At 49.9% G+C, this 15360-nt stretch overlaps 1 protein-coding gene across 3 annotated transcripts; it reads left to right on the top strand.

Moving 5' to 3' along the window:
• Zbtb24 (zinc finger and BTB domain containing 24) lies at nucleotides 1-15360 on the top strand. Of its 3 annotated transcripts, none has more exons than XM_028890249.2 (7): nucleotides 1-134; nucleotides 668-1647; nucleotides 4109-4276; nucleotides 4759-4842; nucleotides 5639-5722; nucleotides 12408-12489; nucleotides 14558-15360. In XM_028890249.2, the coding sequence occupies exons 2-7, from the start codon at nucleotides 699-701 to the stop codon at nucleotides 15255-15257; spliced, it is 2067 nt and encodes a 688-aa protein (XP_028746082.1). In that variant the 5' UTR covers nucleotides 1-134; nucleotides 668-698; the 3' UTR covers nucleotides 15258-15360. The 3 variants fall into 3 exon arrangements, with proteins under 3 accessions (XP_028746082.1, XP_028746083.1, XP_037056215.1); XM_037200320.1 differs by lacking the exon at nucleotides 1-134 and adding an exon at nucleotides 205-532; XM_028890250.2 differs by lacking the exons at nucleotides 12408-12489; nucleotides 14558-15360 and having other exon boundaries at nucleotides 5559-5673.

The raw sequence follows: 15360 nt of genomic DNA, 5'->3' as shown, positions 1-15360 counted from the left end.
CGAGCGGGGCGAGCGGCGAGCCGGCGCGCAGTGGCGGTGGGGGCCGGGGAGCCGTCGGGTCCTGCCGGCTGCGTCCCCTCTGGGAGGAGGCCGGGTGACTGGCCGCGCCAGGGCCCCGCTGGGCGCCCCGACAGGTAGGTCCGCCGCCGCCGGGGGCTGGGCCCGGAGGCGCTGGTGCCTTGGAGCGCTCGCGGGACCCAGGCCCCGGGCCTGGAACGGAGCGTGCAGCGCCGCTGCTCTGCGCCGGGCGTCTTGACGCGGGCGTGATTGCTCCCTTGCGTGCGTTCAAGTTTTCGAAAAAATCTTTCTCATGCTTGTTGCCACAGACGAAACAGCTCATCACGTGTGGGACCGAGGCAGCATAGCCCCAACCCCCACATTGTGCAGCCAATACTTTTAAAGTTTAAATACGAAGTTAATGCAGGGGAGGGCCGTACAGATGTTTGATGCCGATCTGTCATTTCCAGAGGAAATTCCAGACCGTAAGAGGTTGTTATGTGGATATTGGAGAGGCATCCGTAGCCGCAATGGGGTGAGAATCCAAGGCTGGGTTTCTAAGTGGACTTTAAAAGGTGGCAACGACACGCTTGGTTGTGTCAGCTGAAACACGAACACCGTCTTGTTAGACAATACTTTCTCCTAAATGAACCTTGTTTTCTTATTTCAGATTTAAGCCTCTCCGGATTCTGGTCTAGAAAATGGCAGAGACAGCACCAGAGCCTTCTGGGCAGCTTGTCGTACACTCAGACACTCACAGTCACACTGTCCTGGCTAGCCTTGAGGAACAGAGGAAGAGAGGCTTTCTCTGTGATATTACTCTCATCGTGGAGAACGTGCATTTCCGAGCCCACAAAGCCTTACTTGCTGCCAGTAGCGAGTATTTCTCAATGATGTTTGCGGAAGAGGGCGAGATTGGCCAATCTATTTATATGTTGGAAGGCATGGTTGCAGACACCTTTGGTATTCTGCTGGAATTTATCTATACAGGTTATCTGCAGGCCAGTGAGAAGACCACAGAACAGATCCTGGCTACTGCTCAGTTCTTAAAAGTCTATGATCTGATAAAGGCGTACACGGACTTCCAGACTAAGCATAGCTCCCCGACGGCGCCGGCTCTGAACGGCACTGGTACTCCAGTGGTTGTTATTTCTAATAAGAAGAATGATCCCCTAAAACGGAAGCGGGGAAGACCAAGAAAAGGCAGTAGTGTGCAGGAGGGGAAATCAGAACTCGCTGCAGAGGAAGACGTGCAGCTGAGAGTGAACAGTTCGGTTCAGAATAGACAAAACTTTGTGGTCAGAGAGGGAGACGGTGTGGAGCTGAGTGCCCAGATCCCAAAGGAAAAGGCCTCCGAGCCCGCTGGTGAGCCGGGTAGAGTGGAGGAGATGCTCGCTGAGAAGGATGAGAACTGTGACCCCGAGGCGCTGAATGGGCAGGATAGCCTGAGTAGGTACAGCAAGCGGAGGATTCGGAGGTCGGTCAAGCTTAAAGATTACAAACTCCTTGGAGACGAAGACGACCAGAGTTCAGCCCAGAGGATATGTGGAAAGAAAAAGCGCGCCAGCGGTCCCGGGGCCCGGTGTAAAGACTGTGGCAAAGTCTTTAAGTACAATCACTTTTTAGCAATCCACCAAAGACGCCACACTGGTAACTACACTTTCCAAACTTAGAGCAGCTCATTGGGAAATTTGGAGTTGTGATCATGACAGTATTTACTTATTGTTCGATTTCTATGTGATAGGTATCATAATAAAGCCTTCTTACATGTTATTGTATTTAGGTCTCTTAGTAATCCCACAGTGGGTAATATCTCCCATGTACAGATCCAGCCTTACTTAGAGCAGGTGCACCCATGCCATGGTAACCCAGCAAGCCTGATTTAGAGCGCTTGGTTTTTGTTCTGTTTTCTGTTTGTTTTTTTTCCCTATCAAGTTATCTACCAAGCACCTCCTGCCTTCTGATTTGTGAATGTTCCTCATCTTTGTTGAAGCATTCTCTTGCTCTCTTCGATAGACATCTTTATAGTTCAGCCATCTTGTAAATGTTTCCTCCTTTTGGGCGTCTCTGACTCAGCATTGGTATTTGTTGATCTTGTTACTGAAATGTCCTTTGTCCTCTCTATATGGCCAATATAGCAGCCACTAACAACACAGGGACCTTTTTCTCCTCCTTTACAGTATTGGGAATGGAACCCAGGGTCTAGGTGCATGCCAGCCAAGCATTTTACAGCCGAGCTCTATCCCAGCCCTACATAAATTTTATCACTTGAATTTTAGATAGCCTGACTGAGAAACTGAATTTTAATTTTGTTTCAGTGAGCATAAGTTTGAATAACCACATAGGCCTGATGGCTACCATATTGGACACTGTATCTCCAGCAGAAATTCTCCAGCCCTTTCTCGAGCTGTTTGATATGTCAGGTCAGGTTGTACAGGGGCTAAGTGTTTCAGTTTGCTGTCATGTGACCTGGCGGCACCTGCTGCGTGTTTCTGACCCTGCACTTTAGAACCACCCAGAGCTCCTGCAGCTCCCTGTGCCCCACACCCAGGCTTCTGATTGACTTGTCTGGATTGACCGTGTTTGAAGTTTCCCAGAGCTGGAGCTCTGTCCATAAAGGGCGTGTATAAAGCCCTGGCGTCAGCCCCCAACACCACAGGAACTGGGCAAGGTGGCACTGTCTGTGATCCCAGCACGCCAGAGGTAGAGACGGTAGGATCTGAAGTTCAGGGTCATCCTTGGCTGCAAGGCAAGCCAGGGATACGTGAGATGCTCTCTAGAAAAAGAAAGCCCCTCCGAAATTCTGTACATTGAAAACTTGAACTAAACTAGGGTACTTTGGACAGAACAGAATCCCAGCTGTGTTGAACTGTGGTGGGTTCTATTTTATTTTATTTTCTAATGGGCTCTGTAACTAACAGATTCTAATACTCGATTGTGTTGTAGCTATTTTTATCCAAGTTGTGCATAATTTAAAGCATTACATTGTTCAGTAAAACTTGACTAAGGACAAACAGCTGGTAGAATCTTGCCTTTGCCCCCTGGGTCTGAAATTTTGCAGGCAGCCTTGGTGCGTGTGTCTTCTCCCTTTATTTACCACACGCTGTTCTGCCCCCGGTGTTTCTTTGCTCCCCGTCCAGAACTCCTGCAGTCTGGATTTCCCAGACCCAACTTGCAACTTCCTTATTTTTCCCCTGTATTTCCATCTCTGTCTTCGTGTCTGGGAGATTGCAGCTGTCCTTTCCAGCTCCGGGGTGGCTACTTCTACTCGTTTTCTTTTGTTTTTAGGAACTTAAGGTTTTTTTTCCCGTTCTAGAGCCCCAACCAGGGCCTTGTACTTCCTTAGACAGTTGGCTACACCTGGACTGAATCCCCAGCCCCAATCTTTGTTTTGTTTTGAGACCTGATGTCGTTATGGAGCCAGGCTGGAATCATGATCTTCTGCGTCGGCTTCCCAAATGCTGGTGTGACGGATACGTGCCGCTGGGCCCAGTGTTCCTGACATTTTCTGTGCTTTGCTGTTTTCCCTCATCTGTCTGTTGTGGTGTCTGTCTTCACTATTAGAGGCTTCCCTTGACCGTAGTGTAAAGATTTGTTTTTATTTTATGTGTACGAGTGTTTGTATGTATGTATGTATGTATGTATGTATGTATACATGCCTATGCCTAGTACCCAGGGAGGCCAGAAGAGAGTGTCAGTCAGATCTCCTGGAACTGGAGTTTCAGGGGGTTGGGTGTCACTCTGTGGGTGCTGGGAACCCAACTAGGGTCCTCTGTAAGAGCAGAGCCACAGCCAGCCCCAAATGAAGTGATTTTTTTTTTAAACCTCTAATCATATGCAAGATCAGGGCCCTTAAGCTATTGGCATTTCTGTGGATATGGAGGCTGGGTCTTAAAAGTTAGGTTCGCATCTCATGGCTTCTACTTGTTGGATTTGATTTCATCTATTCCACTTTCTAGACTTTCATTGCTGATAGGTCACCTATCCACTGGACTTTGGGTGTTGGCCCTAACTATTTAACATTATAAATGATTATTATAAATTTTAATTTGGGAGGAAGAGAAGAATACCAAGTCCTTGTTTACACCGTGCTTCTTGGCTTTGGTCGCAGGGGAACGACCCTTCACATGTGGCGAGTGTGGGAAGGGCTTTGCCCAGAAGCACTCCTTGCAGGTCCACACCAGGATGCATACGGGGGAGCGGCCATACACCTGCACCGTGTGCAGCAAGGCGCTGACCACCAAGCACTCTCTGCTGGAGCACATGAGTCTGCACTCAGGTACCAGGGCTTGCAGAGAGGCCGCTGCCGGCCACCAGTTTCCGTTTCCTGGGGTGGCGCAGCTGGCGTCTGAATGGCCTTTCCTCAGCCTGTTGTCATTTCCCACATGGTGTCATTGAAAGAGGATTCTGCATGTGTCGTTCTGAACAGCAGCAGCTCTCAGCTGCTGGCTACCGCAGTGCAATGTGCATTAAATGTTTTACTTAAACAGCAGAGTTCAGAATTCTCTGTGTGCCCTTGAGGACCCCTTGCAAGCTGCAGTTCTGCCCCAGTCCTCACTGCCTCCTCTCACCTCGCAGAGCTTTGCACACTCTGGAAAGGCTTCTTCTGGATGTGTAGACAAGATACTCACCATTTGTAGAAAATAGGAACCTGGGCACTGTGTTACTTAACTTATTAATATGCATTCTGATTAATGAGCATTCTAATTCTCTTCAGTTTTTGGCATAGTTTTAAGTGTTTTTTATTTTTTCATTTGGCAGGGCAAAAGTCTTTCACCTGTGATCAGTGTGGAAAATATTTCAGCCAGAAAAGACAGCTAAAGAGCCATTATCGAGTCCATACAGGTACGATAGCGATAAGGTGAGAAAAAAATGCACCCCTGGGGAAGACGTGCAGATACACAGTATTTGTGGAACAGTAGGTTCATCTTACAGAATGAATGAAAGAGCTGGAAAAACCAGCCGGGCCGGGAGTGCAGCTCATTTAGTAGAGAGCTTGTCTAGTGTGAATGAAGCCCCAGTATCACGTAAAAGCAGGCATGCGAGCACACACCTGTTATCCCAGCCCTTGAGAGATGGAGGCAAGAGGATCAGAAGTTCAAAGTCATCCTCAGGTATGTAGTGAGTTCAAGGCCTGCCTGGGATACCTGAGACTGTAACAGAAGAAGGAAAAGCCAGCAGTCACCATGCTGTTCTGCACCACCACTAGACTCAGTTCAGTGTTTGCACCATAATTTTGGAACCGTAGATAGAACCAGCACAGGACCACTGTATCCAAAAGTGCTGCCTGCCCCAGAGGCTTCAGTTGGCTGGCTGTTGTTAGGGACACCTGGAAAGGGATGTGTCACCCATGGCTTCTCTTCTGCTAAAGGTCCTGTTCTCCTTCCTGGCGGGGAGACAGGACATCATTCAGATTCAACTGCCCAGTCCCAGGGTTGGAGAGAAGGGTGTTTAGAAGGGCTAGGAGGGCCCTTGCTCTCAGAGAAGCACTGAGCTGAGACACACTGGGTGAGGAAGTGTATTGTTGTTAAAGTGCCATATTTAAAGTGACTGTTTTTCAGGGCAGTGCTTTAACACAGATCACTGAAGAAATGCAGGGAGATCACACATGCACTGACACTTTTTTTATCGTTGCGGCAAGGCCACTCACTACCAGAATGCAACCACTGCCATCGAAAATTCATGGATGTGTCTCAGCTAAAGAAACATCTGCGAACGCACACAGGTAACACGCCACCTCCTTCAGCCTCCTCGCTGCACGCGGTGTCCACTCTCTGTGTTTGGTACTCTTACTGCAAATGTGGTGCCAGTTTGATTTGAAAGGCCAAGGTGAAGGCAAAGTGCTGCCACCATTGTGTGGGGACATTACATCATCCCGCTGTAAGTCTGCACAAAATGCTGTCCTGTTGTGTGGGGACATTATATCATCCCGCTGTAAGTCTGCACAAAATGCTGTCCTGTTGTGTGGGGACATTATATCATCCCGCTGTAAGTCTGCACAAAATGGAGATCACCCGATGGACACTGGTCATGTGTGAAAATTCATGCACTTCCACAGCATAGTGTCAATCTCAGTCTGGTTCTGTTTCACTATCAATTACTTCAGCAATAAACTTTAGAAAGGGAAGCATGCAACAGACACAGAGGTGACGTAGAATTCCTCTCTGTCCTGTGGAACCGATGCTCAACCCCAAGCATTAAATTACTACCTCCCAGAGAGGCCGGGATGAGAAGGCGCCTTTTGGGGAAGGTCGGGTTTTGTTTTTTTTGTTTTCTTTCCATTTTAAATTCAGAGAAGTAAAACTGTCCGTCTTGTTCCTTTTGGAAGGGATTATGGGTTAAAAGTAAGCCTGTTGCATTTTTTCCAAAAACAGTTTCTATTAAGCTGGATTATTTAGTGATTCTGCCAAGTTGTCTACTAATATTGTATAGGCAGATCTCTGAGTTCAAGGGCAGCCTAGTCTACAGAGTGAGTTCCAGGACAGCCAGGCTACAGAGAGAAACCCTGTCTCAAAAACCAAAAGGGGGGAGTTGTTTAGTTTTGGGCACTTCGATTTTTTTAATGCAGGTTGTTAATTTCCTAACTTGAAGAAAACCTAGTGTAGTTAAGTATCATCATCCAAGTGCCTGGGACCAGAAACACCTAAAACCCCAAAATGTTCCAAACTTGTTGAGTGTCACTGTGATGCCGTAGTAGAAAGTGCCACATCTGTCCTCATGGGATAGAGCATAGTCAAGATTCAGGTACACGGAAGGAAATACTGCCTAAAACTGCTCACCAGGCCGTGTGTGTAGGAAGTTTATATGAAACATGATGATTTTGTGTGTAGACTTGATCCCACCTCTAAAGTGTGTGTGTGTGTGTGTGTGTGTGTGTGTGTGTGTGTGTGTGTGTGTGAAAGAGAGAGAAAATTTTCTAAAACTCTGTGATATTTCTGGTTCCAAGGAATTTTCCTTTACAATTTTGTTGAGATTTCTTTATTTTACATGAAAGTGTGGTTTGCAGGGTTGGGGATTTACCACATGCATGCAGTACTCACAAAGACCAGAAGTTGTGATCTGCCATGTGGATCCTGTGTTCTTTGGAAGAGCAGTCAGACCCCTAAGCACTTAGGAAATTGTCTCATAAAGGGTGACTTTTTATAACTCTTACCTCTGTACACTCTTAATTTTTTATGGTGTGTGTGTGTGTGTGTGTGTGTGTGTGTGTGTGTGTGTATATCTGTGTGTACCTATCCATGTGCACACATGGGCCACAACATATATGTGGAGGTCAGAGGACAGCTTGTTCGAGTCAGTTTCCTCCACCATGTGGGTCCTCAGCCTTGGTGGCTGGTGTCTTTACCTCCAGACCCTCTCACTGGCTCCTTTACTTCCACAGACATTTGTGTTAGTAGGGGCTGTGAAATTTTGTGCAGCCATTCAGTACACACTTACTGACCATGGCCTGAGTACCAGGCTCTGTTGTAGACCCAGAGGCCAGGTAATGAGATGTCCAAGTCCCTGCTGGTGTGACTTGCACAGGGAGGCAGAGTGCAGACCAATAGGTGGCGTGTGCCATGGTGCGTGGGAATACAGTGTGGCGTAGGAAAGCAGGTGTGGGAAGAGGTGCTTCTCTCTGGGGGGACTGTCCTGGGAAGGCCTCAGGGATGGGAGCCTCTTGAGTGGGAATCACACTGTGGTGTGGGGAATAGGAGGTGCTAGGGGAAGGAAGCTCAGTGGGCAGACCACAGGGACAGCAGGAGGCCATGCACTGCATTTTCATCCTTTAGAGCTGCACATGCAAACACTGAGAAGAGCAAACCGATTCCCACCATGAGGGTGTGACTGAATTGGCTGGGGCAGAGCCTCGTCACCGCTAGCCCACCCCCATGCTTCCCTTGAGCATGCCAGCTTAATTGGAGGCTGCAGTGAAGACTTAGATGGCCTTGCCAGGGACCCTCAGTCACTGCCATGACAGTGGAAACCAGAGCACATAGCCTGTTTGGGGCAGATTCTGAGGACGAGTCAGCATGCTTTGCTATTGATTGGATGTGGGGTGGGAAGTAAGGGGGGAAGAGGAAGAACAGCAGGGAAGGACAAGCAGTCTATAGCTTGTGGGCCTGCTAGACCTGAGGTATGCCGGGTGCGTGTGTGGAGGAGGTACTTGGATGCATGAGCCTGGAGGTCGGGCCAGCTGTGAATGTGCATGCTTACAATGGCTCTAACAGCGTGTAAGACCTCGGTGACCTCAAATCTGGGAAACCAGATAGATGGTACAGGGCTCAGGGCCCAGCTGTTGAACAGTGCAGGATAGGACATGCTTCTAGCGTCAAGCTAGGCTAGCCTTAAACTCAATGGGAGTCCTCCTGCCTCAGCCTCCTGAGTCTTAAGACTATAGGTGTAAGCTGCAGCCCTTGACAAGACTTCTGTTTTTATGAGCAGGCAGTCCTTGTATTGGGGTAGAAAGGAGATGGTCTCTCCCTATAACAATATAATGAACCTGTCTCAGGAGAACATGCAGTACGTGTGGTGAGTTTGTTTGCTCATTAAAATGCAAAAAAAAAAAAAAAAAAAAATCAAACATTGGTCCCTGTTGGGGGATAATAAATCAAACCCATCAAAACGTTGGGGTTCTTCAAGGACAGGGTCTTCACATGATCTCTAGCACTCAGCTCAACGGTGGTGAGGGACATGGGCAGCCCATTCCTTACCCAGAACCAGGATGTAAAGCAGACATTTTTGTCAGGATAGCCATGCTTGGTTTAAAAACCTAGACTGTAATTTGGTTCTTAGATCTCCCGCTCTCTCTGGGTGAGATGCCGGGCCCCAGACACCAGGGAAACCAAAGGCACATTATATCTCTGTTCCCCAGGAGGGTATCCTAAGAGAGGATGGGGGCAGCTTGTCCAGTGGGCAGTCGGTGCTGCCGTGGCTGACCGAGAGGAAATCTGGCTCATGATCTCACAGTCGGACCCTTTCCCTGACCTGGAGCAGGTCAGACTCGTGGGGATGGGGTCAAGCCAGGCAAACTCACACAGCTGATGAGAGGCCATTTATTTGTTGTGGGTTTTGTTCTTTTGAAAGGGTCACGCTGTGTAGCTCAGCTTGGCCTAAGAACTCACGGTCCTCCTGCGTCAGCATCACGAGTGCTGGATTGTAGGCGTGCATTTCCACCTCTGCAGCATCTCAACCCTTAGATGACGTTAGAGACTGATTCTAATGTGGGCTCCCGTGCTCATGTGGCTGTCCCGCCTGGTCACGTGACCAAGTTCATGACTCAGTTTCATTCACAGCCTCATTCTGTGGGTTAGGTATGAAGCTGCCAGTTTCTATGCCTGTGTGTTGAGATGACCCCATCTTGCTTGTTCCGGTTTTCCTGAGATCTGGGCCCTCGGGACATCATGCCCTTCAGAGTCTGCGTGTCTGCATTAAGACTCTCCCCACAGTGTGAGGAGCCACAGAAAGAAAGGAGGGTGGGTCTCGTTCCCCAGAGTGGGACCTGGATCAGGAGGGCAGAGCAAGTGGTGGGTGACTCAGGAAGCAGAGGGCATGTCCCCAGCCACACGTGCGGGAGTTTGAGGACTTGAAAGCCTCGCTGCTGTTCGCGGTGACCAGTGGGATGAGGTACCAGACAGTGGGCAGACCACTGAGAGCAGGCAGGGGCATGAACTGGGAGAGGGGGTTTCTTGATTTGTGTCTTGAGAAAGGACTTGGAGCAGCCTTGGGAGGATGGGCAGAGAAGGAAGGGCCTGGGGATGGGTGGTTAGCAGGTCTGACAGGAAGGAAGGTCTTCAGGTCAGGAGAGTGGGGGAAGAGAGATGTCTGCGAGCTCATTGGTCTGGACAAAACAGTCACTGCTCGTAGGACAAACTGTTAATACTCCAGATTTTAAAAAGGGGACAACCAGGCCGACGTCATGGATGGACCCTCTGGAACTAAGTCAGCTCTGCCTGCGCCTTCCTGTGCCGTCCGCATGTGTCTGGCTTTACCTCTCATTATTACTGTCTAACCCTCCTGTAACAGATTTCCTCCTGGTCTCTGCTCCTCGAGCCCTGACACCTCCCCCGTTAACCTCTGTCTCCATCTGTCTCCTGCATCTCCTGGCCCAGGCCTCGGTACCTCATGCACTGTTGGTTTCGGCCGTCAGTCAAGCACACTCTAAGTTCCCTAGCTCCTCAAATAGACTGCGCACCCCTTCTGCAGCTGTGGTCACATCTGTTTTGTTGCCGTCTTCCCCAGCTGTTCACGTGGCTGGTGGCCTGTCAGTGCTTCAGAACTGAATAAACGAGAGGAGTGGTCCCCGGGTGGAAGGAGGTAGTTTATACAGAACAGATCCGAAGCCGGGGTCAGACTCTGTCAACGTAGCTTGAGTGTCCTACAGACCTCAGTGTTGGAAACCTAATGGCTGACAAAAATGTCACAACAGTCAGATGCTGGTGAATGGAGCCGTACTGACAGTGGGGCGGTGGGGCACTAAGAAGAATGAGTTTAGTCCCGCCCCTCTCCCTCCCCCTCCCCCTCCAGTGTCCTCTTTCTTTCCCACCTTCTGCCATGAAAGGTACAGCAAGAAGGCCGTGGTCGGGTGTAGGTCCCTGAACTCTGAACTTCTCACTTTCCCCGAACTGTAGCTATTAAGTTCGTAGGCCTGTGCATGGTGATGAATACCTGTCATCCTACTACTCGGGAAACAGAGGCAAGTGGATCTCTGTGATCGGAGGCCAATCAGAGCTACATAATGAGACTCTGTGTAAAAATAAAATATTGCCAGCTCTGAATTTGAAATGCAAGTAGAGTGGATACTCAGTCTATGTGAGAGGTGGAAACTGACCCAGGTCTGGGTGGGCCCCAGCTCTGATTAGAAAGCCACCTGGTGATAACTTTTGGAGTGATAAAGGTAATGATGTTGTTGCTGGGTCGTCCAGCTTGTCTCCTGCATGGGTGCCCTGCCTGGGTGGAGCTGGGAGACAAGTCTAGCCTGAAAGAGCATCTCAAGTTGCCCTCCTGCCCTGCTGTCCTCTAGTGAGGCCAGATCTTGCTAGCTTTTCCAAAACTCCTCTCACCTAGGATCCCTTCACTCTGTTTCCGGGGGCATGAGAGTCCGTTGGTTCGTGTTTGTGTGCAAGCTGACCCTGAAAAAGGCTTGATGCTGTTAATGAGACGGTCTGAACACTAGTGCATTTTATGTGAGCCTTAGACCACCCCTGGGAAAGTCCTTCATTTAGCAGGGTTTCTGAATGGTGTGTGTGTGTGTGTGTGTGTGTGTGTGTGTGTGTGTGTGTGTGTGTGTGTGATGATGATGATGATGATGATGATGATGATCTACCTGTTGCAGTGGAAAGCTCTGTGTGTGTGTGTGTGTGAGAGTGTGTGTGTGAGATGATGATGATGATGATCTACCTGTTGCAGTGGAAAGCTGTGTGTGTGTGTGTGTGTGTGTGTGTGTGTGTGTGTATGATGATGATGATAATGATCTACCTGTTGCAGTGGAAAGCTCTGTGTGTGTGTGTGTGTGTGTGTGTGTGTGTGTGTGTGTGATGATGATGATGATCTACCTGTTGCAGTGGAAAGCTCTGTGTGTGTGTGTGTGTGTGATGATGATGATGATGATGATCTACCTGTTGCAGTGGAAAGCTGTGTGTGTGTGTGTGTGTGTGTGTGAGATGATGATGATGATGATGATGATGATGATGATGATCTACCTGTTGCAGTTGGGAAGCTTTGGCTGCCGTCTCCAGACGGGGACTGAGAGCATTCTGCCGTGGTGCAGTGTCCTGTCACTGAAGAGACCCACACTGTCTGCCTTGTTGACAGTGGGTAGCCAGGGAGTAACAGGCCCTTTTCAAGACTGCTGTGATCCAAGAGGGAGGGGCGTGAGGAATCGTCAGATCTGGGCATATGTAGAAGGTGGATGTAAATGGGAATACTGTACCCTAGTGCACAGAATGAAGGTCCAGTGGGCCGCTTTGCCCAGAAGTTCTGGGGGGGGGGGGGGTGCGAGAGTCAATGTTAGACTCAAGGGTAGAAAATGTAGGGGTGACTACGAGTTGTTTTATTACCCACGGATGAACAGCTTCTCCGTCATCAGGGGAAGGAACCACACCTCCTCCGAAGCCTCTTGGCGCTACCCAATGTGCTTCCTGCATTCTAACAGAGTTGCCTTTGCTCTTCCACTGTGGAGGTGAAGTGCTTGGCTGTTACTGTGTTTTTCTTCTCCCCGCCCCCAAGACAGGGTTTCTCTGTGTAACAGTCCTGGCTGTCCTGGAAATCTCTCTGCAGACCAGGCTGGCCTCAGACTCATAGAGATCCTCCTGCTTCTGCGTCCTGAGTGCTGGAATTAAAGCTGTGTGCCACCGCCGCCTGGCCAGGGTTGTTATTTTTAATGTCAGGTGTGTGTCAGTAAACTCTTTCCTCCTTTTCCCTTTTGTTAGGTGAGAAGCCGTTTACTTGTGAAATCTGTGGGAAATCTTTCACAGCGAAGAGTTCCCTTCAGACCCACATCAGAATCCACCGGTAAGCGTGTTTGGGTTCGGGTGACATGGGACAGACCTCTCCAGCCCATGCTAGCCCATGCTAGCCCATGCTAGCCCAGACGCGGAGTCTTGCTTCTCTGCCCGGGTACTAACTAGGACTGCAGGTGTATGCCATCACACCGGCCTTTTGTTGTCCTCTAGTGGCCTCACTGAACTCTGGGGTTCTGGGGGAACCTTTGCCCCAGTCGTTACTCGGGCAGAATTTCCTGCGTGTATGGTTTACTATTTTACTTTTTCAGTCATTACATTGCTCAGACAAGAGCAGCAATATTGGGCCCAGCCAGTAGAAGCTTGCGTTGTTGGCTTCATGGTTTAGATTTTACGGGGAGGGTGGTCTAAAGCTTCCGTCTTCACCCAAGAATAAGCACGAAGGCCCGGGGAAGCGGGTCAGTGCATAAGGACTTGTTGCCCGAGGATGAGGATTGGGTCAGATCTCCAGCCCCTGTGGAAGCCAGAGGTGGCGCTGCATGTGTGTCGGAGGGCAGAAGGGGTGGGTCCTGGGTCTGACCACCAGGCTAGCCAGAATGGCAAACTCTGGTTCAGGGAGAGACCGTCTCAAAAAATAAGGTGGAGAGTGACGGACAGACAGCCAGTGCCGACCTCCGCCTCCACACAGATCCACCACACACAAGGTGGAGAGTGACGGACAGACAGACAGTGTCGACCTCCGCCTCCACACAGATAGATCCACCACACACAAGGTGGAGAGTGACGGACGGACAGACAGCCAGTGTCGACCTCCGCCTCCACACAGATAGACCCACCACACACAAGGTGGAGAGTGACGGACGGACAGACAGACAGTGTCGACCTCTGCCTCCACACAGATAGACCCACCACACACAAGGTGGAGAGTGACGGACGGACAGACAGACAGTGCTGACCTCCGCCTCCACATAGATAGATCCACTACACACAAGGTGGAGAGTGACAGACAGACAGACAGTGTTGACCTCCGCCTCCACACAGATAGATCCACCACACACAAGGTGGAGAGTGACGGACGGACAGACAGACAGTGCCGACCTCCACCTCCACAGAGATCCACTACACACAAGGTGGAGAATGATGGACAGACAGACAGTGTTGACCTCCGCCTCCACACAGATCCACTACACACAAGGTGGAGAGTGACGGACAGACAGCCAGTGCCGACCGCCGCCTCCACACATATAGATCCACTACACAAAGCAGTGGTGAAGTGTGTCACACTTGAAATCTCAGCACGTAGCAGGTAGAAGCAGAGGGTGGCCCCCAAGTTCAAGGCTAGCCTGGACTACAGAGTTAGACCATGTCTCAAAAGGAAGACAATAATACTATCTGGAGTTGAGATGATAGTTCACACCTATAAGCACAGCACCTGGTGGTGGTAGGCAGAGGCAGGAGGGTCAAGGGCTTAAGGCCAAACTGGGCTACATAGGAAAATTCCATCCAAAAGAAAAGGGTTCTGTTCATAAAAATTGCTCCCAGGTTGGATTTCGATATATTTCTAAAAGCTTCAAAAATAATTAGGAGCCGCTTAAAATTTTAATATTGATATTAACCATAATACATACATACATACATACATACATACATACATACCTATTTGGTCTTTAGAGTCTAAAATCAGCTGTAAGAACTAAAAGCAGAATCTAACTGTTTGAGTAATATGTAAAGTTTCCTTTCTTACCTGAAACACATAACAACAGAATCGTAAACTCTCATCCCACGTAGCCCAGCCCACCCTACCGTGAGCCCTTTCAGCCCTTCTCTGTGTTTGAGACTTGAAGCGGAAACACGGATGGGGCTCACTCTGAGTGACTGGAGTCACGAGGGGAACCAACTGTGCCTGGGGACCTGCCTGGCCAGCGTCCCTGTGTCGTTCTCCGGAGTTGACTCTGAGGGCTTTGACGTGGGTTTAGGCACGGCCTTCAGGGAAAGAAAGGAGGGCTTACAGAGAGGCCAGCAGACACTAAGATGCGGTGTGGCCAGCCTTCCTTTACTTTTCATGGCTTCTGCCTAAGTACCCGGAAGGAGAAAGAGCGTTTCTGTGTGCTTTCTTCCAGAGGAGAAAAGCCATACTCCTGCAGCATCTGTGGCAAGTCCTTCTCCGACTCCAGTGCCAAGAGGAGACACTGCATCCTCCACACAGGCAAAAAGCCCTTCTCCTGCCCCGAGTGTAGCCTACAGTTTGCTCGCTTAGACAATTTGAAGGCTCACTTGAAAATTCACAACAAAGAGAAGCCCGCGGCAGATTCCTGCAGCGTTTCCGGAGGCAATGCTGACGAGGTCCGCAACATTCTTCAGCTACAACCCTACCAGCTCTCCACCTCGGGAGAGCAGGAGATTCAGCTTCTTGTAACTGATTCTGTGCATAACATTAACTTCATGCCAGGCCCCAACCCGGGGGTCAGCCTGGTAGCTGCTGACACCTCTCAGAACATGGCCACAGACCCAGCTGCTAATCTGGCCCTGCTCACACAGCAGCCTGAGCAACTGCAGAGCCTGATTCTTTCAGCTCAGCAGGAGCAGACAGAGCACATTCAGAGCCTCAGTATGATTGGAAGCCAGATGGAGTCCTCCCAGCCAGAGCCAGTGCATGTAATCACACTTTCCAAGGAGACGCTGGAGCATCTGCATGCCCAGCAGCAAGGGCAAACTGAGGCGCTCCGGTTGGCGGCTGGCGCTGATCCAGCTCAGCACCTGCAGCTGACACGGGACCCTGGTCCACCCCTACCCACTCCACTAGGCCAGGAGCAGAGCTGACCCATGCTGACTGTTCCACCGGACCCTCCTCCTGGGCCAGCAGTGACAGACTGGTCCTTTCGGTCACCGTCTTACAGATCCGTAAAGATGTGTTAGCTAGCCA

The sequence above is a fragment of the Peromyscus leucopus genome, chromosome 8a (genome assembly GCF_004664715.2).
Source record: "Peromyscus leucopus breed LL Stock chromosome 8a, UCI_PerLeu_2.1, whole genome shotgun sequence".
In the NCBI taxonomy this organism is placed as follows: domain Eukaryota; kingdom Metazoa; phylum Chordata; class Mammalia; order Rodentia; family Cricetidae; genus Peromyscus; species Peromyscus leucopus.
The sequence above is the reverse complement of the archived record's forward strand: the minus strand, read 5'-3'. Positions and strand labels throughout refer to the sequence as shown.

Excerpts from the sequence above, each read along its gene's own strand:
- Zbtb24 (XM_028890249.2), top strand. The coding sequence starts at position 699 with ATGGCAGAGACAGCACCAGAGCCTTCTGGGCAGCTTGTCGTACACTCA. Across the intron at positions 4,277-4,758 it reads GCACATGAGTCTGCACTCAG|GGCAAAAGTCTTTCACCTGT; the intron begins GTACCAGGGCTT and ends TTCATTTGGCAG. Across the intron at positions 4,843-5,638 it reads CCATTATCGAGTCCATACAG|GCCACTCACTACCAGAATGC; the intron begins GTACGATAGCGA and ends CGTTGCGGCAAG.